The 24,674-nt window shown below is 37.9% G+C and overlaps 1 protein-coding gene across 3 annotated transcripts in view; it reads left to right on the top strand.

Moving 5' to 3' along the window:
• KITLG (KIT ligand) overlaps positions 1 to 24,119 on the top strand; it is an 86,985-nt gene extending 62,866 nt beyond the window's left edge. For 2 of the 3 annotated variants that reach the window (XM_060777345.2, XM_060777347.2), the window contains exons 4-10: positions 951 to 1,130; positions 3,283 to 3,445; positions 4,860 to 4,949; positions 10,473 to 10,582; positions 11,233 to 11,309; positions 12,370 to 12,454; positions 14,141 to 24,119. In XM_060777345.2, coding sequence (XP_060633328.1) covers positions 951 to 1,130; positions 3,283 to 3,445; positions 4,860 to 4,949; positions 10,473 to 10,582; positions 11,233 to 11,309; positions 12,370 to 12,409 — 660 coding nt within the window. In that variant the 3' untranslated portion in view covers positions 12,410 to 12,454; positions 14,141 to 24,119. The remainder of the gene's footprint in view (positions 1 to 950; positions 1,131 to 3,282; positions 3,446 to 4,859; positions 4,950 to 10,472; positions 10,583 to 11,232; positions 11,310 to 12,369; positions 12,455 to 14,140) is intronic. The other variant, XM_060777346.2, reaches the window with a different exon arrangement.
• Positions 24,120 to 24,674: the final 555 nt, after the last annotated feature.

Here is a 24,674-nt window from a genome sequence, read left to right as displayed (position 1 = left end):
CTAATGATTATCAACTGATCAAGATGTTACATTGGTAACAATAGAGCATAACAAGGAAATAATGTAAACATCTAATTTTGATCTGATTTCTGACCATCAGACTTATGTAATTGGTATCTATCCTTTGATGGAAAGCATTTTGATAAAGTGGAATCTTCTATCGGCAGAACAGAGTAGGAGAGAAAATCACTGCTTCCTTCCTTCTCTTCAGCATTCCTTCTTTTGTTATCTGCACATTTTTGGCATATCTTAACCATCTGGGGCAGACAAAGGAAAGAGAATTGTGGGGAACTGCTGAAAATTGCCTTTGTCCTTGTCTTACTGATGGAAATGACCACTGAATCAAAGAGTTTTCCATTAGTGGAAGTTTGGTTCTGTAGTTTGAATGTTAAGAAAACATGTTCATCACTAAGATCTCAACCCATTCAGTCCATAAAGGTAGAAACAATATCTCAGAAAGCTTTTTACAATTTAATTGCCTTTTTGGAATATTGATGAGAAGGTACATATCTTTTTATAGTGTCAACAGATCACAACGATTAAAAGTAGAAACACTATGCTAGTAGACATTATGTACGGAAGAGACAGATTGTATTTTAGATTCCATCTTACTTACTAAAACAGAGGTTAAATGCTAGCAGTTTTGTGGATTTTGTGTTTTTGTTTTGACAGCTTTGGAGCTGGTAGACACGGATAAAGCAGAACTGGCAACATCTACCGACTGTCACAGCTGACCTAGTTATGTTAAGGAGGGCTGTCAGGAATTCCAAAAAAGAACGCGAGAAAACAGCAGGCAATCTAATGGCAGTTGAATTTCAATTTAACAAAGTGCAGGCTAATACCAATTGGAGAGGACATGTTAATCTACTTTTACACGTTTTAAATTACTTAAACAGTTGTTGTATGCAAAGTGTAATTTATCTTTTTCTCCTTTTTATCATCCTTGACAGCCTAATCATTGTTGGTTGCATTTGATGGTGCCTGAGCTGTCAAAGAGTCTGAGTAATCTTCTCAACAAATTTACAGAATTTTCAGATATGCCAGATGTCTTGAGTAATTATTCAATTATCAATAATCTTCGAAGGATCATCAATGATCTAATGGAATGCCTGTCATCTACGAAATATAAGGCAAGGCTCTCATATTGGCCCTTCCTCTCTATTTCTAAAGAAAATAATGTTAAATTATGGGCACATAATATGCTACAAATAAATATGTTGCACAAACATTTTCTACCACTGTAAATCATATCAAGTTCCTTTTGTAGTAGTTCTTGTCCTTATATTTAAGTTGCTCACATTTACGAAACTTATAATTAATTTCTCCTTAATATAGTTTTAATCTACTATATATTTAATGTTCAATTCTAAAGATGTGTACAATATATATTCAACTATTTGCTTAGAAAATTTACTAAAATTTTACTTTAAAAAGCTGGGTTTACTTATCCAGTGCTGCAAACATAGTGACAACATCTCAGGGTACTTCCAGACATAACTTAAACACATGCCAAAATAAGTTTAGAATACCCGCTTTAGTGCACATTTAAATCCCCACCCACATCCAAAAAAACTGGGCTTTCTACCCCACTCAACCCCCAAAAAACAGCCCTTAAAAGTTAAAAAAAACTTACTGGGGCACCATTAAGCTTCTCCAGCAGTCCTCCTGGCATGTAGAAAGGACACACCAGGAGGGAAGGGTCAGAAGCAATTTTGTTCCTTCCCCCACCTCCTGGCACATCATTTCTACACACCAGGAGGACTGTTGGAGCAACTTAATGGCAGCCCAATAAGTTTTTTAAAAAAATTCTAAGGCTAGTTTGGGGCACCTTTGGGATCCAGGAGCCTCAGGTAAAAAAAGCCTGACAGACCCCACATTTTAAGGCAGGGGTCCTCAAACTAAGGCCCGGGGGCCGGATGCGGCCCTCCAAGGTCATTTATCCGGCCCTCGCTCAGGATCAACCTAAGTCTGAAATGACTTGAAAGCACACAACAACAACGACAACAATTCTCTCTCATCAGCCAAAAGCAGGCCCGCACTGCCCACTGAAATACTAATAAGTTTATATTTGTTAAAATTGTTCTTCATTTTAATTATTATATTATTTTAAGTGTTTTTGCAGTACAAATAAGATATGTGCAGTGTGCATAAGAATTCATTCATATTTTTTCATCTTATAATCCGGCCCTCCAACAGTTTGAGGGACTCTGACCTGGCCCTCTGTTTAAAAAGTTTGAAGACCCCTGTTTTAAGGTCTGGAAGGGCCAATAGTGAAATCTGTGCTCCCTGCTATTTGTCTGCTTGAGGCAGTTCAGAGGAGCAATTTGCACTCCCCCTTGTAACCAATCAAAAAGACAGTCCTCTCCTCTCTAGCACTTTTTAGGTATGTTCCCCCTATGCATATTTAAAAGGAGAGGAAAAGATTTGTTATGTGCCTCTAAATTTTACCCTCAACTTATCCATTGGTCTTAGCAGATTCCGTAATATTGAATTCAAAGCCTGACCTCAACTTCTCCATGAGATCAACTTATTATCAAGTAGTGTACCATATTTCATTGCATAATAGTCATCATTGTGTAATAGTTACACCCCCATTTTTGGGGTACCAAAATGGTGGTTTTATTTTCTTTGCATAATAGTCACATACCCATTTGGGACTAATTTTCCCTTCCTTCCTTCTTTCTCCAAAAACAAGGCAGTTTAAAAACTACAAAATGGATGTCCCTGAAGCTCCACTCTTCTCTCCTCCCTCCTTCCAAGGAATTCCAGGAGTTCTTTGGAGAAAAGAGGAAGAAAGGAAGATGCAAGTTCCAGAGACCTCTATTTCAGGTTTTTAAAACTGCCTTGCCTCAGAAGAAGGAGAACGGAGGGAAGAGTGCAGCTTTGGAGATCTCATTTTTGTTTTTGTTTTTAAACTGTCTTGCCTTCAATGTAAGAAGGAAGGGGAAATCAGTTCCAAATGGCTCTGCAGTTTTAAAAAACAAACAAACAGAAAATGTTGTAACATAGGGAAACCATATGATTTGGATATAATTTTGCAATTAATGCTTCAGTTTTTCAAAATTAAAGAAACTAATTACATTTTTGTGGTTTTGGGGATTTTTCTGCAATAGAGTCTGACCATTGTGATTTACAGCTTTAACCTTGAAGTGCATGTCAGCTGTTAACAATTCAACCCCCTTGTGATTTCATATTCCATATCCTAGTCCTTATTATTCCTACTGTATTGTGATGGGCTTTAGTTCATTGTGCATCCTTTAAAGGTTTTGCTTTTTTTACTAGAATTTTAGACAACATCATGACCACCTTTATGAAGAAGGTAGATTTATTCCGGAAGAATTCTTTAAGCACTTTAGTAACACCGTTGAAAGTTACAAAATATTGGCAAAAACACCAGTACAAAGTGACTGTGTTTTGCCATCAACGACAGAGACTCCTCCAAATGGTAAGGGTACCTTTTTATTAACAAATACTGTCAAATGCTGCTGTAATTTTGTATGACCTTTTAAATGTATATTGTTGCATTCAGGGCTTGAAAACAATGATGTTAGCTCCCATACACTAATCGTAAGATATGTATTAGTATTAAAATGTTTAAAAATGGATGTCAATCATCATCATTTATTTATTTATTACCCACCTTTTCTTGTGACAATTCCCTGTTCATTAATTTTTAAAGTGTTAGATTAAAAGTATAGTTCAAAATTTAAAGGCCAGTCACAAATTAGAGTAATGAGAACCATTAAATGGTCCCTCCAGAAAAATGTTGGCATTTATTGATAAAAAATAACACATTGTTGGAAGCTTTAACAAGTTAGAGATAACAAGTTAATTTTAATGAATTCTTTCCCAACTCTGTTTATGCTATATCATTATACATACCATTGACTGTAGGCATAGACCTAACTAGCAGTAATGTCAGCTTTGAGCCACAATAAATGTGACGGGGGTATGTTGCCAATGGGAACTTTTTCTCTGCATGCAAATAGCGGACATGAGGGAGGAGGCCTCCATCTGAGGAAGATGGGGGAGGGGGCTGCTTCATTACCCTCTGCCATTGCCTGCTATGTACTCATCACAAATTGTTGACACAATTACTTGTGGTATACATGTTGTTGGGTTTAGTTTGGGCATCCAGAAGCTCCCTCTAGAAAATTCTTAATAATTATTGGATGCCCCAGGGACATAACCTAGCACACTTGGAGTTTGATTGAATCTATATCTCTATATATTCTGTGTGTCTGTCTCTGTGTATTTATGTATAGGCAAGCTCTTTATAGACAAATCATGCTAAGAAAACCCAGTGATAAGTCTGTCTAAGGAGCACCCAAAGTCAGAAACAATGTGAAGGCACACAACAACAATTAACAAAGTTGGAGTTGGAGTTTTAATATATGTCTGTGTGTGTGTGTGCCAAGTCCACTGAAATGTGAAATCTCATATAGTTTGACAGACAGAGAGATAGATGTGTATATGATTTAATAGTAATAGTTACTTACTTAGGCAATCCCTTGTTGCCCGAGTATGGTGGCCTTCCAAGTGTAGTTTCTTGGTGGTGGATACATAGGTGACTGTGGAGCCCTGTTCTTGAGCCACATGTTCTTCCATAGTGAGGGCTTCACTTTCCACATGGAAGGTGGTTTTGGTCAGGGTTGGCTTGACGCACCTTCCTCTTGGCACCTTTCACAGATAGATTAGATATACAAATAGTTATATATGTGTGTATTTGATTTAACCATTCCATATTACTTCTGATTCCTCTTATTTGTAAATGCCTTAAATGAACTCACTAAAAGCCACACTGTCAACAAAAATATCTGCCATATTTCCAGCTCACAAATGTACTCCTTCTATCATAGATTCCAGGCTCAGTGTTACAAAGTCATTTTTGTCATATCCTTTTGCTGCCAGCCATCTAAAGAATGACAGCAGTAGCAGTCACAACAACGGTAAGCATAAATGACATGAGTAACATTTATGCAAGAAAAAAACTTAGGGGCAAACAGTATCAGCAGACTGATTGGATATTCGTTGTCATTGGTAGCATCAATACTAACACAGGAGTTGAAAGCACATTTTGTTTGTTACTAGTTAAAAACACACTTTATATTGTTTTAAAAAGTAGTGTTCAGGATACAGTGGAAGATGAAGACTGTAAAATTTGTGAAGGCTCTAAGCTGGCATTAAAGATGTGTGTTTGTGAATTATAAACATTTGGAAGATAACGTATGGGTGATGGTTTCTTTATAGCATAGAATATGAAAAATGTCACAGAATGCTTTTTTGTGGATATGGATTCACTGCTTCTTTTGACTCAACAATCCTCTTCCTTTTTCATAATTTGCATACCCATGATCTATTGGAAATAAATAGACAGCAAAATTGATTTTACCATGCAGTTAATTTGTGGTTATATGGTCATATGAAGGAATGTCTTTTGGATTGTTAGAACACTTCTAAAGAAAGTGGAATCTCCCTCCTTCCCGCCCTTATGGTCATATTTTAACCAAGTTAAATTATTCCAAGTGCACTTTAGGTACTTCCCCCATGGCTGACTTATGGCTCCATGTTAGGCAGAATGTTTAGACTATAAATAAAGGTGAAATAGTGTAGTGTAGAGGGCCCTCGGTATCTGAGGAGGTTGGATTGCAGGTTCTCACGTGGATATCAAAAACACGGATCCTGAAGTTCCCATTAATAGAACGTCAAGGGGCAGCAATTGAGGTAGTGACAATTCCCAGCCTCTAGGCATTAATTCTTTGGGTTCTGCCCAACACTCCAGGAAGCATGCCAGCTTTACGCTTCCACTTCCAATATTATTTACTGTTCAAATAAAGTTTTCTGTGCAAAAAAGTAAACTGTGTGTTTTTTTGCACAGAATATGTCCTGAACTGTTATGAGTTTTACCAGTTCAGGATTCTTCTCATTATCAGTTTTTCCTGATACTCAGAAAACCCAGTTTGATTATTGCCACTGGCTTCATATTTGACAGCAGGAGTCGGGGGCTAGGGACTGCATTAGCCCTCCAAGAGACCACACCCACATCCTCATCCTTCTGCAAAAAACCTCCCCCCTCCCCCAAAATGCCCTGAAATATCCCCAGTCCTTTTCTAGAGGCATTGTGCCATGATTTTAGTCACCAGTGACATTTTAGTCCCTGGAAAGGCTTATTTAATGCCAGAGTCCAGGATTCAACAGCCAGGAACTCTCACAGAACTCTGTGGCCAGCTAGGAAGGGTGAAGTCCATGATCCATGTGCTTTCTCACAGAGAAAAGATGATGGCACCTATGTCCTGTCTGAACAGTGAACCAAATCAAATTGGACTTGGTCCAGTTGACCAGATGACTCAAAGCTGCAGGATACTCTGAGGTTTCTAGCAGACTCTATTCAGATGGGATACCTGATTTTAGACAAATTAGGACAAAGCTAGTTCAAAGCTCAAATGGCAGGATACCCACTGGATGTAGCTATGTGTTGTGAAGATGCATGGCTACTTCTGGTGAGAATCCTAGGATTTTAGCTTTGAATCAGATTCGGGTTCAGCTTCTTTGATAGCTCCTTCAAAGTTGGACTAAAACCGAGAACTTCTCTGGTATAGGATTCAGCATCCCCACACTGCTTGTGAGACATTATTTCTAGAGATTACAGTATGATCTCTTACACAAGAGCCCAGATGTAGTTCCAGAAAAGAGGGCAACTAAGAAAAGAAAACTAAGAAAGGAGGGCATCTATGCCACAGAATTAATTCACTTTGACGCTAGTTTAACTGCCATAGCTCAATGCTTTGAAATCATGGGAACTTTAGTTTTCCAAGGCCTTTAGCCTTCTCTGATAAAGGGTGCTAGTGCCTCATCAAACTACAAATCCCAGGATTCCACTGCATTGAACCATGGCAGTTGAACCAGTGTCCAAGTGCATAAATTCTGCAATGTAGATGCACCCAAAGATACCATTCAAGGAACCTGTTTAGCAATCTGCCTGCAGTTCTAATCCAAGATGAACTTCAAACAGTCAAGAGCTTTGCATGTTTGAACTGTGCATCAAAAGGATCAAGTCGTGGTGCCACTTGGAGACTTGTGCATCACTCTATGAGAAAGCAGCATGATTATCTTTTGGGGTTTGTCAATATCCAGTCAAAGGAGGATTTTTTTCTGTGTCTGCTTTTTCAATTGAGGACTTTTGTTACATTTTCCTCTTGTATTAGTCTTTGATTTGTGTGTAATGCAGTGACTGCATTTCACAAAGAGTTCCACTGATTGTTAAAATGAACTGCCACCCTCTGACATTTTGTCGGCTGCTTAGCATTGGTTTTTCCTTTCAAAAACCAACCTTATGAACTCTGCAGCCTAATGGTTTCAGATAGAGATTTGATAATCCCTGTTACTGTAATTAAGTCAGTCAAGATCCCCAAATCACTTTTTTCACTAACTGAATAAGTATTGCATATTTGTTCTGCCAGTTTTTTACACTACATGACCAAGTTAATCTGCTGATGAGAGCTGCACTAAAGTAATACAGATAATAATCTTGTTTTAATTGATTTGGAACAACTCCCTGGGTGATAAATATATGGTACCAGAATTAGTACATTGTTTTCTTTCTTTTGCTTTAAAAAAAACTACAACTAGCCCTCTTGCCTGGTACCAGATGGGGATATGTTACATCCGTAAAGTTTAACATTGTTATGATAGAAGCATTAACAATGATAGTTTCTTTACCTACAAGGAAGAAAAGCAACCTGTGATGCCCAATTGCATGTGACTTCTCCTTTACTCAATAGCTTGAAAATCCCATTTTGTGGACTGGAGATTCTGGGAATTGATATTTTTGAATCTGTATGATGGCATCAAATGGTTTCCTGTTGTAAGCTGCCCTGAGTCCCCCCTCGGGGGCGAGAAGGATGGGATCCAACTATGTGAAATAAATAAATAGTCTTAAAAATAACTTTTCCATACTCTCACGAAGGAAAATATTTTTTCCAGATAGATTTCCTTCCTTTCTTATTTAAGTTGTATTTCAGAATTGGATTTAAGATTACGTACATCGCTTTCCCACTCCCCTCTTGTATAATTGATACTAATGGATAACATTGAGTCAGGATGTGACAGAGCGACTGGCTCAAGCCACTCTGTGCATTTTACAGATGAGTGGGGTCTCCTGGACATATAGTAAAATAAATCCTGCTGAAATAGTATTATTAACCCTTGATTTGCTAGCCTTTCACAACCTTTTGTGTTACCTAGAAAGAACTAGGACTACAGAGAAAGAGAGAGAAATAGTGAAGAAATAGTGGAGAGAGAGAGAGGTAACAAAGAAGAGGAGAAACAGAGGGGGAAATGGTGTGGTATGCCTTTGTCTAGATTCTGGACCCATCCACTGCACATTTGAATATCATCCAGCATTGCCATAGCTCTGAGGAAGTACAAGTCCTTAGCCAGAGCTTGCAAACATTACTTTTTGGACTATAGCTTCATTAATCTCCAACTGACATAAGAAGTGTAGTCCAGGAAAGTAACTTTTGCAAGCTCCAGTTATTTTACATAATGTGAGCATTAGAAAGATTACAGAGCCCTGATGTAGACCAAAATGAATCAGATGAACAAGAGTTTTTACTTAGCACAAAGGCAGTTTCCTATATTTTTAATAAGATAGCAACTTTGAAAAAAATAGAACTTCACCTTTTGACTACTGTGGTAAGCTTGCATGGTGTAAAATAACCACCTTCCAATTATGCAGTTATGCAAGCTTGAAGTATCTGTTCTGCTTGACTAAGATTTCCTTCTAGAGTTGGCACAACTGTAGGGTCTAAACAGAGTTCAAGAAATGTTGGCTAGAAATCTGATTTTTTTAAAAGCAAGCTTCAGAATTTATGACAGCTTTATAAGCTATACATTGTCAGGCTCTTTATGCTGTGACGCTTGAGTGGTGGTTTGAACTGGAGCAGGCAGAATATTTGTGGCAGAGGTAAAGTGAGAAAAAGAACGTCAAGAACATCAGAAGTGGTTCCTAATGAATAGCAAGTCCACAACAAGGAACAGAAGTAACTACATCAATCAGATAAGCAATTGCTGACTGGTACTCAGCAATTGCTTATCTCGTTTCTTAGTGGCTTTAATATGTTTTCTTGAAAGCTGTATGTTCAAATGCTGCTTGTACTTGCAATTGGAGGTTAAAAGAGTTTTGTGTGTCACCTGAACTTTGACAGCAATAGACAGGCACAATCTGGGCTGGGCTGACTAGCTACAGAAGGCTAGAGGATCCCCAGGAAACCTTGGAAGACTGAATACAAAAAACCCTTCATTTGGTTGGCTCTAATCAAGCCAAACATCATCTAGAAGGTTGTCATTTTAAGCTCAAGAGAAGCAATGTTAACAACTAGAACATGAACTGAATTCACGTCTCATTCACTGCCTTTTTTTTTTTTAAAAAAAGTCCTCTACTCTTCTAACAGTGGTTCAGCAGCAGCCCCAAACATGGTGGATGTCCCTTCCTCTTAGAAGGCATTTGAGTACAACCTTTTTTGAAAAAGTTTCATATTGAGAAGTACACCCTGCCCCCTGAATGTGTTGGAAATGCCACCCACATTCCTTGGAGGCATTTTGCAGGTGAAAACCGAAGCAAACCAGAACTTCATGAACTTTCACATTCATGACAAAACTATACCAGATCTTGAATCTAGCCAGCATGGTCAATTGCCATGTAAAATGAATCAGAAGCAGACCTTGAAAACATTACATTTTGCTCAACAACTTCCAGAATTCCTCTGTCAACATGGCCATTTTTCAAGTAGATATATGAGTATCTAGGAAAACTATAATAAAAGTCATAAAAGTCAGGAGCTCCAGCTGTTGGCCCAGCTTCTTCCAACGTAGCAGCTCGAAAACATGCAAATGTGAATAGATTAATAGGTATCTCTCCAGTGGGAATGTAACAGCACTCCATGCAGTCATGCCGGCCACATGACCTTGGAGGTATCTACAGACAATGCCAGCTCTTCGGCTTAGAAATTGAGATGAGCACCAACCCCCAGAGTTGGACATGACTAGACTTAATGTAAGAGGAAAACCTTTACCTAAAAGTCAGGAATAAGCATTAATTGTGGCAGAACCAAGTATTTTCCTGCTGGGTAATCTGTTCTAGTATACAAAATTGCCTTGGGATGTGACTGGGGAGGGAGGGAGCCACAGCTGAAAGAAAGGGAGGGAGGGAGAACTTATTAACCTAGTTCTGCAGATGGCAAAACTCTAATTACAGAGTTCTCAAGGATGTTTGTCTTTCTTGAGTACGTACAAATAAAGCTGAGAATATCAGCCAGACAAACACTTCCTAATAACAAACAAACCACTTGAAAGAACATAGAATGTACATAATTTACAAAGGTGCTACCAAAAGAAAGGCACTGAATTAACCATTCTACCCCAGAGATTAAATAAATAAAGCCTTCACTAATTGAAAATGTTTTTAATTACAGAAGCAGCATTGGGTTTCCTCAGTAGCCCTGGAATGCAAGGATTGAGCATAGCGCTAACATCATTGGTGACTCTTTTTATTGGCTTTATTTTGGGTGCTGTATGCTGGAAGGTGAGAAATACTCACAAATAATTGTCATGGAGTAGGGCACTACATTTAAGCACTGTGATTTCTTATGTAGGACAGGAGGGTTGTTTTTGTTTTTTGTTTTAAAAAAACCAACAACCTTATTTTAATGCATTTGCTTATTGTATCTCAGCCCATCAGGGTCCGTGATATGTGGGATTGTTTTGGTGCATTGCACCAGTGTAACTGGGCTTGTGAAAGAGGCAGTAGCACTATAGTGGTAAGAAGAGAAAAGCTGTAGGCACAGAGACATCAAGAGAAAAAGTCATAACCGTTGCTATTGATGGGGAAAAGCTACTATCTTTCCTGGAAGTGTTTGTGGGTCTCTAGATCTTCCAGTGCAATTCTATTATATGCTTCCAAGTACAATCAAAATATAGGGTTCACTATCATCTATGATTTCAGTTATCCACAATTTGCTTGGAATATATCCCATGTAGATTGGGGGGGGGGGGGGGAGTCATATTATATATAATACATACTGTTATGCCACGTTGAATCTCATTTCAACCATTTTAAGCTGAAAAGCAAAGAGATAATGCAAGAAATAATAGGTCAATGAAAAATTATCAGTTATCTTTTAACTTTTTCTGAATGAACATTATGAGGTATCTAACTCTATTTATTGCTCACAGAAAACAGCCCGGAAACATATACTAGAAAGTAACCAGACTACACAAGCTAACATCTGCCAAGAGGATAATGAAATAAGGTATTTTTATTTTGTTATGAATGTAAATCAATTGTATCTTTTGATTTCCTGTCTCATATTTTTTGAATATAAATAGCACATTATCACAGTTATGGTCATGAAAGATGTTCAGGGGATACCTTTGCAATATATGTTATGTTTTGCTTCATACATCAAGATAAAGGCATGTACTCAGATGTGTGGGCACCTCTCATGAGTTTACAACTTGTCATCAATTACTTGTTCCTAGTAAAATAGCCCAGTTGAATTGAGAGTTTGACAAGTCAACATTTGTGTAAGTAACTTAGTAGGTTTTCTCTGGTTTAGATTAACACTAGGCTTTGGGGTTGTCCAAACTTATCTCCCTCTATGACCCACCTTGGAGATTAAGATTGTTGGGGAAGGCCTTGCTCTCAGTCCCACCCCCCTCACAAGTGCAACTAGCTGGAATGAAAGACAGGGCATTCTCAATGGTGGCCCCTCGCCTATGGAACTCCCTCCCCAGTGAAATTAGATCTGCCCCATCCCTCCTGACCTTCAGGAAAAACTGAAAACATGTCTCTGGAATCAGGCTTTCAGCCAATAATGGGAGTAATGTAATATGAGACTACAAATTAATATCACGACAACTCAGACTGATCCTGGAATACGATTTTAATTGATGTTTTAATGCTATGTTTTTAATGGATTTGGTTTTAACATTTTTGTTTATTTACTGATGTATTAATATATGGCATTGAATTGTTGTCTTCGTAAGACCGCACTGAGTCCCCTTCGGAGTTGAGAAGAGCGGGATATAAATGTGGTAAATAAATAAATAAATAAATAAAATTATATCTTGTTTATACTTAGCTTGAATTTAGGTTGCTGTTCACACTTACCACTACAACAAAATTATTTTTGCTTTGACTATAAACATCCACTTCTGTTTTACTCTCTAACACCCAGAAAAGCCTCCATATTATGCTGCCAAATAAACCAGTACATCCCCTATTTTTGTTCTCTTCTAAAAGAAATCTTTTAAAAATGTAAAAATTAATACAACCTGACAGTATGTGCTTTTTTTTTGTTTGTCTTTCAGTATGCTGCAACAAAAAGACAAAGCCCTTCTACAAGTGTAGCTGTTGCTTTTTAAAAAATATACACTGTTACTGTTTCACATCTGGGTAAGTTCTGAGAAATAATATTTGACATTTCCCACTAGCATGTTCTAAGAATTGGCCTGCTAAAATATTTTATCACTGTTTATTTTATAAAACTTTATGCCGGCAGGTCATTGATGTGGTCACTTTGTTCAGAAGAGGCATGGTCTATACCAAGAGATCATTTGAGTAATTATTTTAGCCAAATGATTGTATCTAATTAGAAAAGATACCTGAGGCTTACTACTGTCATTAAGGCAGATGTTGTGACTTTCTTATCAAAGCTGGCTATCCTGGGTGATGTGCCTAATAACCTATGAGAAAATGCTAAAGCTACCATATTGCTAATTCAGTGTGCCAATATTGTTTTTGTGACATTCAGCCCACCCATATTTCCTAGACTGCCATTTCTCTGACCAGAAAGGCACAAATTATCTCTACTAAAACTCTGTAACATCATTGTTATTTTTATTTATAAGCAACTGTTTCTCTGTTATAGAGAGAAAAAGCGGCATATAAATATATTTCCTATAACAGAGAAACAGTTGCTTATAAATAAAAATAACAATGATGTTACAGAGTTTTTGTTTTTATTAAAATTGAGAGAGTTGCATAAACAGCCATTTTGTCTTTAAGCTGGTTTTCTCTGTATTAAACTAGAGACATGCAACCAAGATTATGTCTGCACACAAAATATGTGTGTAGCAATACGTATGCATACACAATCAGCAGAACCTTGGCAGAATGCATTCTGGGAGTAAGCCAAGTGTGGCTTTTCAAGTATTGTTGAACTCTTATCAGTAGCAACACCAGGGTTTAGAGATGATTAGAGTTGTGGTCAAGCAAGTTCCTTGCTCTGATCTGTTGCTTCCATTCTATCTCTATTGGCCATAAATCCTAACATCTGCTACCTAAGCAACCATCCCCTCAGTCTTCTAATTCTCTGTATCCTCCTTCCCTGTTTCTACAAAGTCCAAATAAAATTGTTCATACCTCAAAGCCACTGCAAGCAGTTCAGGCAACATACTACCAGTTCCACAACAAAAGCACTTCATCCAGCCTTTAATCAGTCACAAGGACAAGTTACTCTGGAGCTTCCATTAAACTCTGAAGTGACCTCCAATGTGTATGATGTGTGGAACACTAGAACAGGCTAGATATGAGACAATCCAGTGTTCACATGACAAAAGGATTAATTGCTGTTCCACTGGCAGCTACCAAGCAGAACCTCACTGGTGACATCGATCCTAGTGATCAAATACCTAGGTATCCTGTTGTGATCTCACCAGAAGCTATGCCATCAGCAAGGCTCTGCCAGGAAATGGCTTTTGGTTTGAGAAAATGGTGGTGATAGCAATTCCAAGAGAACAGGACAGTCTGAACTGTAAAACAGCTTCAGGGCACTCCTACAGTGTATCAAGGGCAGCTCTGGAGCAGATTACTTTGGATTGTTCCGCCTTTTCTTTCTTGCCAATATTGCTTCCTCCTTCTCTCATAGACATGTCATTGTTTCTCTTTCTGGCTTCTCTTCTCAAAGATTCAACCTGCCAAACATAATACAAAATGTGTTAAAATATGTTACTTCAAGAGAGGAAATTTACTATTTACTGTTATTTCAAAATGCCTTTTCCCAATTTGTAAAACTGATAAATGTTCATCATAACAGCTCGTAAAAACTATTCACTTTTCCCCTTCTATCTCTTTTACCAGGCAGCTAACAGTTCCATGTTTGCTTCATAAATGAAGCAGCTTTAAGCATATTTGTATTCCTTTTGGAGTGACAGACTGAATCTGCATCTGTTGTTGTTGCCCGTGACTCCATATTGAGAATAGAGAGCTGTGGACAAAGAGTGTGCTACTGTGAAATCAATGTTGGATTAAATATCATCAAAGAAGAGTCTGCGCCGAAAGGAACTGGGTTTTTTTTTCAACATATGCAGACAAATGTGTTTTTTTGCATCTTGAGGTTTGCAGCAGATTTTGACCAATGCAGTAAGTGCATGAACAAATTGTTATGAATTGATGTGAATCAAGCCCAAAGTCACAAGGAAATTTGCATTTTATGTGAATATGGAGACTGACTAGGAGAGAAATGGGTGAGAATAATCTTCAGCACTGTACATAAGACTTGCAAATAAGGTTATGCAATGGACTAATGTGCTTGCTTGTTTTCACCAGTAGAACTGGGACATAATTTTGGAAGGTCACATAGGTAATAAGACTGGGTATGAAATAAGGTGACATTGAACTCCATGTCAGAGAAATGCAGCTTATACTTCAGGAGAAGGAAACATTGGAAAACAGGGCAAGTATTCTAGGATGGAATATTGATTGCTGGATGTAGTGACCTTTAAGAAAATGGAAAAGGCAGACTCTGGAATTGCAAATTATCATGAATCCTATTTAAAATGCTTATAAATATCCTCCTTTCTTGATATTTACAAAAATTCAGATCTTCTTGAAAATACCAAGGTTTAGTTTAGCTTTTACTGTATGTCATTTATTTCAAATGAATTTTAACAGTAATACACCTGCCATCACTTAGCATTCTCCATCTATTATTATTACGATTATTCTTAGATCATCTAAAATAAAATGGAAAACTCTTTTCTTAAATAATTATCAGCTTCTTGATATTACTTGTAACAAACCTGTGGACAGAAAATCCAATAGCCTGTTATTCACCAATGTTAAAAGGGACATTAAAATCTATTTAATTTTTTTCTACAGCAAATAGGATTGTGTGTTCTCTGAAATAGTTGAATTATTCCATATTCCAAACTGTTAATCCAATCATAAGGCGAAAGCTATTATAAGTTTAATTAAACTATGTTTAATATTTTCATTTACCATATATTGATAAAGCTATCGATGCTTAAGGAATAGTTAATTTAAACTGAAAAATTTTCACAGATTTATTTATTTTTCATATCTGTCACGGACTATTAGAAATAATATATGGAAAGCTGTAGAAGATATTTAGGGTTGATTGAAATAAATCAGATATTACTTAAGCCCTATCTAATAGTTTTTAGCGAGAGAAGAAGCTAATGGCATTAGGAGTGCCACATAACATGTACTATGAAGAAGTTAGAAATAGTGATCTTCAAAGTTCGTGCAAAGAGCTGCATAGCAATCCAAATCACAAAGCTGACCTTTTCAGTTAGAGCAATTTTAGAGCCACCCCATCCCATTTGTCACTTGTTGCTCATAAATACAGCTGGATTGAGGCCGAAAACTATGACTTTCTGACCTATTTTAGAGAGAGATTCAAATCTCTGTATAATCTCAGTTGTATAGAAAGACTTGCTTGAATAATGCCACAACACAGGTCCTGACTAGGTGAAACCAGAGAACAGTTAACATGACCCGATAAATCACTAAAGGCCTCATAAACTTCACTCACATTTTACATTCCAGCAAGTGTTCTATAGATTGTGTGTGAAATATCTGAAACACATTTCTGAACAATTATTTAAAAGGGAACAAAGAACAAAGGTATTAGATAAATATGACTTTGAAGGTAATATTGCAAACTGGTTGGAATTTATAGTACATGTCGTGCAAAGCTTACTTTATACTGGAAAGTTTATAATAATGCCACATTCTCTTTACCCTGAAAACAAGACAAATTGAAGGTCAAGAGGCACTTACAGGGCCAACTAAAAATTCCAAGTATAATCCTACTGGCATTACCACGCTTGCATAACGATCATCGTTCTCATTTTTAAAATGTAAATAACATCCATTAGCACACAGTGAAATAGCATCCCATCAAAAGCAAAGCTGAATAATCATTCTGACAGCTCTTTGCATTTCCTTGGCATTTTCTGCTTAAGAGATTTTTCTGAGTGGGGCCTTCTCAGTTAAATGTCACAAGGATGAAATTTCACTGCTTACGGTCATCATTTGTAAGATCAACTAATTTGCAAAGCAGTAATGTCGAAAGTTTGCTTCCTTTGACGTCCTCTCCATCAGAGACAGGGTGACTTCAGTGTAGTTGTTTGATGCCAGAGTTTGGCTCTGCATAGCTATTCTCCATTTTCTTTTGGTTCAAAGTGACCCATGGGTAGATTTGGAATTCTAGCATAACAAAAGTAACTACTCAAGAGCCCTAAACCCTACCCCAAAGACAAAGCTAGCATCCTTAACTCATGGTTGGGAACTAGCCCAATATCACAATATTCTGTTATATTTTCTCTATCACAGAAAATAGACTGTATTTCCTCTATTCTAAGATAATCCCCCCCCCCCATATAAACATTTCTAAAAATAAGGTGTATCTTCGAATCACATGATAGATTTTTTTTTCTGCTTGTGGTTTCAAAATTAGTGTGTGTCTTATAATCAATGGCATCTTAGAATCTTAGAATCAAAGGTATATGTAGGCAATGTTATATATTAGGCCAAATATTTCAGAGCAATCATGTTTCAATAGGAGCCCCTCGAGGCGCAATGGGTTAAACCTTTCTGCCAGCAGGACTGAAGACCAACAGGTCATAGGTTCGAATTCGGGGAGAGCGTGGATGAGCTCCCTCTATCAGCTCCAGCTCCCTATGCAGGGACATGAGAGAAGCCTCCCACAAGGATGGTAAACCATCAAACATCTGGACGTCCCCTGGGCAATGTCCTTGCAGATGGCCAATTCTCTGACACTACAACAAACTTGAAGTTTCTCAAGTCACTCCTGACATGAAAAAAATTGTTTTGATTGCTTAAAACAGGGATGGTCAACTTTCTGGGAATCAGGGAGGGGATTCAATTCTCCACAACCCACTGAATGGAAATAACCCCCCCCCCCCACACACACACACACACACAAACACACAGTTTTTCTTTAAAACCGAAGCAATTCCGGAAGCTTCTGAAAGATGACACAGTGCTTTGAATCAAGATACACCCTCCCTGAATTCCTTGTTCATAAATTAAGTGAGGGGAATTTGCTACAGCAAAAGAAATATTAGACTTTTTAAAACTTCTGTGTTGTCAAAATTTGGCAGAAAGGATGTTGGGAGCTTACATTGGGCCTGTAAGCTGTGAATTGTCTGTCCCTGAGTTAGCAGTTCTTCATAATCTTGTTGGCAGAGCCATATAACCTTTCTGAGGCATCTTCTTTATCTTCAACTATGCTAAACTTTGTGATATAGTTCCCAAATGTTTATTTAGGGTGAGATTATGACCAAGATGGAGAAAGGACAAACTGCCTTCAAAAGGAAGAAAATGTTGACACATTAAAAAAAAAGGTTGATAAAATTATATACCACTTAAAATCATTTAATAGGGAAGTAAGCCTTCACTGATTTTCTTCTGAAAGGAAGCAATCACTAATTCTAGCAACTTTTGGAAGCTGTAGTTTGAGCCTTTTTTTGCTCAAAAATCACATAGCCATGTGTATGGAAACATCATTTTTCTTAGAGAAGTAGTGTTTTCTACATAGAAACTAATATTGCTGCATAGAAAAAATTTATTTATTCTGTGTGGAATAGATCGTGAACACTAAGGATTCTGTTCAATTCACCCAACACGCAAGAAATTCATTTTCCAACCTTTTTTGAATATTTGCAGATATTCTTCTCAGCCCCACCTTTTAATCATTCTGTCAAATTCAGGAAGTTCCTTTCAATACAAACTGCAAAGATGAATAAGGATGCTTATCTGGGGTGGTCATCATTAGAGCATATCCAAGAGACATGCCTCTGGACACAGTTCTTTGGATTGCTTAACAAAATTCAAAAGTAATCTGTTGTCCAGAACAGACAAGATCCTGGCATAAGAAAAGAGAATTGAAATCCAGCTACGTGCCTCCGTTTAACACAAGACACAGTACAATCTGTTATGTGACTTGTACACCTCGAGGCATGTGTTTACATTGTTTGTTTTTTGTTTTTTGTTTTTTTTGTGTGTGCAACTTTTCCATTAGCTCTTCCACAAACATTTTTGGCATAAATGAATTCTCTTGAGATCCAACAATTTCGTTTTGGAAAACATAAAACATTTCTGCGTTCAGCTTTGTTTTGTTATGTTTTGGGAAGAGTAAATAATATATGACTTCAATGATAGAAGGGATTTTTTTTCATTTGTACATTAATACAAATTCCATTTTCTTAATTCCTTGCAGCATTTATGAAAGTGTATATGATGAAGTCATCTAACTTTTTGTGTTATTAACATCTTTTCAAAGACAGAAAAGTAGCAGCTGTAGACAAAAAACAAATACCATTTTCCACAAGAGTTTACTTGAATAACTTAATGGTACTCATTTCACTGCAAATTTGGTATACAAATGTACAAATGTGCCATTTCAAAATCATTTTCCTCTGAATATGGTGAGACTCTGAAGACTACATACTATACAATTGTTGAATCAAAGGAGCTACTTTTGTATTATTTCAGCTACCCAGAATGAGATTTATGTCATAGTTCCCCCTGCATCACTAGTCATTTCATTCAACTGTATTTTTAAAAGAAGCAATGTATAAATAATAAATATATTTAAGTTCTTGAAAATCCAAACCTTTGGGCTCCTCCTTATTGAAAACAGAGAAACATGTGCTAACTGGTTCATGGGTTCACAGTATTTTAATGTAAAAACAACATAGTATTTGTAATCAAACTGATGTTGAATTGACTGTGATTGTAAAAATGTAATGAATATCTTACATGTACTCTTAAAACAGATGTGTATTCTCAGCTTTTAAAATATTGTTTGAATCTGGAATTACATTATATCTGAAATTAGATTACATGCAAATACTTCGTTTTAACAAAGAATTTTATGTAGTAGAATCATAGAGTTTTCCAACTCTATGATTCCACGGGCCATCTATTCCAACCCACCATGCAGTAAAAGCACAATCAAAGCACCGCTTACGGATAACAATTCATCCATCTGAATAGCTATCTGTGTCCAGCTCTGGGCACCACAATTTAAGAGAGATATTGACAAGCTGGAATGTGTCCAGAGGACAGCTTTATGCAGGGCAGCTTAAAGAGCTGGGTGTGTTTAGCCTGTAGAAGAGAAGGTTGAGATGAAACAGGATAGCCATGTAAAATATTTCAAAAGATGCCATAAGGAAGAGGGAAAAGTCTTTTTTTTCTGCTGCCCTGGAGACTAGGACTTGGAGCAATGGCTCCCAATTAATCTCATAATTCAAATGAAATCCCTTTGCCTTTGTGTGCATTGTGTGCATTGAAGGCATTTCTCACTTATGGATTCTGTGCCATAATTTGTTCAGAGGAGGTTTGTTCTTGCCTACCTCTAAGGCTGGGAAAGTGTGCTATGCCCAGGATCACCCAATGGACTTCCATTACCCAGTGGCTAGTTCAACACACAAACGACTACACTATGTTGACTTCCAATCCATGTGAGAGAGGGAATAAAATTTTATAGACACTTGTCAGATGCTGGACATCTTATAGAAATAAGATTAGAAAAGTACCAAGCCAATTCTTACAGCTTTTCTGGTCATCATTGGAGAAAATCTATTGGATTAATATAAGTTTTGGGACTGTTCTGCCTGAGACAATCAACAAGATTTAATACTATGTGCTTGGGAATGAGCCAGTAAAATGATGAGGTTCAAACATGTGCCACATTATATATTAATCTTTTGACTTGCCTCAAAAACTTCGCCATTGGAGTGAGAGGAGAAAAAATCTTACATCATCTCTAAAATTAACCAATTACTTGTTTTAATGGCACCAGCTTTTATGAATTAAAATCCACTTCCAGTGCCATTAATAAGAAATTAGTGACACTGATTAGTGTGAAGTTAACTTGCATGATCATATATAAATAATCAGGCAGTCAGATGGTAGGCCACATGCCACTATGGAAAGCAAATAAGAATGTCAGGAAGATTAAGAACTTTTCAATCAACTTCGACATACCACAACAGCTATGTAAATCAGAAGCCCTTCCACCTAGGCTTTATGGACTCCCAAAAATCCATAAGGAATCCACCCCACTCAGACCCACTGTGAGTGCCATTGGATCCCCCACCTATGACTTGGCAAAATTTCTTGCTGCACAGTTACAAAGCCATATTGGGCTCACTACACACTACATCAAGGACTCAGCCCACTTCATAGAAAAAATCAGCAATCTCAAGTTAAATACCAATGACAAACTGATCAGCTTCGATGTGGTGTCTCTATTTACCATGGTCCCAGTAGCAGACACCATGGCACTCATCAATCAAAGGTTCCCAGAAGACATCACAGCTCTGTTTCACCATTGCCTCACCACCAGCTACTTTCAGTGGGACAATGAGTTCTATGAACAGAAAGATGGAGTAGCTATGAGGAGCCCTCTCAGTCCAGTCATAGCTAATTTCTACATGGAACACTTTGAAAAACAAGCCCTTGAAACAGCAACCAAAAAGCCCACTATATGTTTCAGATATGTGGATGACACTTTCACCATTTGGAGCCACGGAGAAGAAGAACTCAACGGGTTCCTGGACCATTTTAACAGTATCCACCCAAACATCCAGTTCACCATGGAAAAAGAAAAGGAAGGAAAACTGCCTTTTCTAGATGTCCTAGTCATCTGAAAACCAGATCAACAATTGGGTCACACTGTTTACAGAAAACCCCCACACACAGATAGATATCTACATAAAAACTCCAACCATCACCCAAGTCAAAAAAGAAGCACTATTAAAGTCTTGGCAGACCGTGCAAAAAGAATCTGCGAACCCCACCTCTTCCAAGATGAACTGAACCACCTCAACTGGGCTTTACAGGCCAATGGATACTCCACCTCAGACATCAGAAGAGCTGCAAGACCAAGAACAAGCCACGAGAGTAAAGATGAAGATCCTCCCAGAGAAAAAGTGTTCTTGCCATACATCAAGGGAACCACTAACCGCATAGGGAAGCTGATGAGGAAACACAACATACAAACTATCTACAGACCCACCAAGAAAATCCAACAAATGCTACGTTCAGCAAAGGACAAGAGGGATCCTCTCGCTTCTGCAGGAGTCTACCGTTTACCATGCAGCTGTGGACAAGTCTAAATAGGGACCACAAAATGCAGCACCCAAACATGAATCCAGGAACATGAAAGGCACTGCAGACTACTTCAACCAGAGAAATCAGCCAAGCAGAGCACCTGATGAACCAACCTGGACACAGCATTTTATTTGAGAACACGGAAATGCTGGACCACTCTCACAACCACCATGTCAGACTACACAGAGAAGCCATTGAAATACACAAGCATGTGGACAACTTCAACAGAAAGGAGGAAACCATGAAAATGAACAAAATCTGGCTACCAGTATTAAAAAATTCTAAAATTGCAACAGCACAACAACAGAGAGGAAACAAACAAGGACATCTAATTACCTCTCAACAAAAGTTTGCCCCAGGCGCAGTCAGGCCATTGTATGCTAATCAAGGTGGTCAGTTGAAACATTCACACCTAGCTCTAGCAGAGAAGAGTCCTTTGTCTCACCCTGGTCATGCCACAGATATCGCTGTTTTTAAATTGTTTTAAATTGCTTTTAAATTTTGTTAGATTTTAGCTATTCTTGTAAGCCGCTCCGAGCCCCAGGGGAGTGGCGGCATATAAGTTCAAATAATAAAATAAAATAAAATAAAAATATATAAATCCTTTTGCCTAGTTCCAACAGACCTCACTACCTCCGAGGATGCTTGCCGAAGTGCAGGCAAAACGTCAGGAGAGAATGCCTCAAGACCATGGCCATACAGCCTGAAAAAAACCTACAACAACCCAATGTCAGGAAGACTCAAAATTTATGAATGCCATACAAAACGCACTTCACTGGTAATTAATCTGTTGCTGGGAACAGGTCATTCACCTTCCATTCGATAGCTGGCAGTACTTCACTCAGCTTGTCTTCAGTTTCTCCTTGCTTTCTACACAGAAATGTCTGTTAGATGCCCTGGCCACTTCTTCATGTCTATCTGACTGTGATAGGAAATATCTACATGCAATCCTAGTGCATTTGTGCCAGAGGCAAAGAGGTATAGCCAGACATAACCTGAAATTATGCAAAGGTGTAATTAATGGTAAGGACTATGGTTGAGAGAATCCTGATAAGTCATTTTGTACACATCTAATCATCCTTTTGTTTCTTTGCTTTCTCAACTCTATCCCCTTGGTTATCTTGGTTGACTTTCTGGACTTTTTGCACCTACCTTGATCTCAATTGTAATATTATTCCAAGGGTAGTCAAAATATAGATTTCTTTTAAATCATTGTGATATTGGGAATTTTGTTTTGGATTCCTTTTCTAATTATTCCCAACATAGAATCCAATTTCTTCACTGTGTTTGCATGAAACACATAGGTAAAGCTTGTCCCCTGACATTAAATCCAATCATGTCTGACTCTGGGGTGTGGTACTCATCTCCATTTCTAAGCTGAAGAGCCGGCGTTGTCCGTAGACACCTCCAAGGTCATGTGGCCGGCATGACTGCATGGAACGCCGTTACCTTTCCGCCAGAGCGGTACCTATTGATCTACTCAAATTTGCATGTTTTCGAACTGCTAGAACTTTCAGTTGGCAGAGGCTAGGGCTAACAGCAGAAGCTCACGCCGCTCCCTGGAATCGAACCTGTGACCTTTCGGTCAGCAAGCTCAACAGCTCAGCGCTTTAACCTACTGCGCCACCGGCGGCTCCTTATGAAACACATAGGCTTGTGCATTTTGGGATGATTGCTATCTGTTTCTGCTTGCTTCTTCCAGAAGCCCCCCCCCCCCCCGGGTTTTGATACACCTCCCAAAAATGGATGTACTCCTGAATGGACATTTTCATTCTGTGTACAAAAAAACCGACATATTTTTGTCCCATTGGCGGCAATGGGCGGGCTCCCCTTCCCCTCAGTTTTAGGGCCAGATGGGTGAAAATTGCCACACTTGGAGGACACTTCTACCACTGTTTGACCACTATGTTTTTTAACATTTGGACCATCCCCTGATTTTTAGGATTTTTTTTCTTTCTAGAAATAAAAACTTAAAACCATTCCCTCTTTCCCCCCACTATATAGTAGTCAAACTAGATCATCCAGTTTGACTCCTATATACTGAAGGACTTAGGTATTATTGGAGAGAACACCTCTCTGAGAAAACATAGGTCTTCCAATACAATTCTGTGGTCAGCTTCTAGAAAACATTGACTGCAAATAATCTACACTGTAAAATTAATGCAATTTGGCACCACTTTAACAGCCATATCTCAATATTATGGAATTTGGAGAGTTCTGGTTTTACAAGGTATTTAGCATTCTCTGCCAAATAGTGAACATACTTCACCTAACTATTACAGCTCCCAGGACTCCATAGAATTGGATGAGGGCAGTTAAAGTGGTGACAAACTGCATGAAGTCCACAGTGAAGATGCAACCAGAGTCATGCTAGAAGATGTAGACATTTCCAGAAAGGTGTTCTTTCAGGTAATTTTTTATTAACAATTTCTTTATTCACAGCTTTTCACTTTCATGAGGGTCCTGTGCCCTGAACCCCAGCAAATGTGAAGGCTGACTGTAATACAGTATTATGTTTGGCTGCCTTGAAATACCATTTGGCTTGAATAGGATATAAACATAAATGGACATTAAGTGGAATGTTTGATTAAGTTATCTTGCGTATGCCCTCAAGACTTTTAATAAAAAATTATATGTTGTCTTTTTGTTTCCCATCATTAGGAAAAGACCACTTGAGAGTCTTCTTGTTCATCTTTCTTTTATTTGATATGTCTGCTTGTGTGTGTGTGTGTGTGTGTGTGGTGTGCGAGATGGTTGAAATCTGATTAGTAATTCATATCAGAGATTCAGATGGCCCCTCTTTCAATTTGCAAAGATTTGGAGGAGGGCTGTTTTAATACATAATCATTCCACTAGTGGCAATGGAGAAAATTGCAAGGCTTGGCACAGTTGTAGGCAACATTTACCACTTTCAGAGGATACATAGAGATTCAGAATATACAGTTATATACCTGGGTTAATATCTTCCTGTCTTGGGAAATGTGAAATATGGTTTACACTCTCAAGCAGAGTAATCAAATTTTCAAGGCAGAAACTGAACAATAACATATCCCTCCCACACACAACACACACATAAAAAACCAGAGAGTTGGACAAAGAAAGGAAATAACTTTAGCCTTCCTCATAAAATAGATACCAAATATGTACAACTTACAACAAAATTTCAAAAGATTTTCTTATATTTTTTTCCCACTTACATGTATGATTTAATAGCGGAGATAGAAGA

This window comes from Anolis sagrei, chromosome 5, assembly GCF_037176765.1.
Source record: "Anolis sagrei isolate rAnoSag1 chromosome 5, rAnoSag1.mat, whole genome shotgun sequence".
In the NCBI taxonomy this organism is placed as follows: Eukaryota; Metazoa; Chordata; class Lepidosauria; order Squamata; family Dactyloidae; genus Anolis; species Anolis sagrei.
Note: the sequence above shows the minus strand (reverse complement) of the source record. Positions and strands in the feature narration are given on the sequence as shown.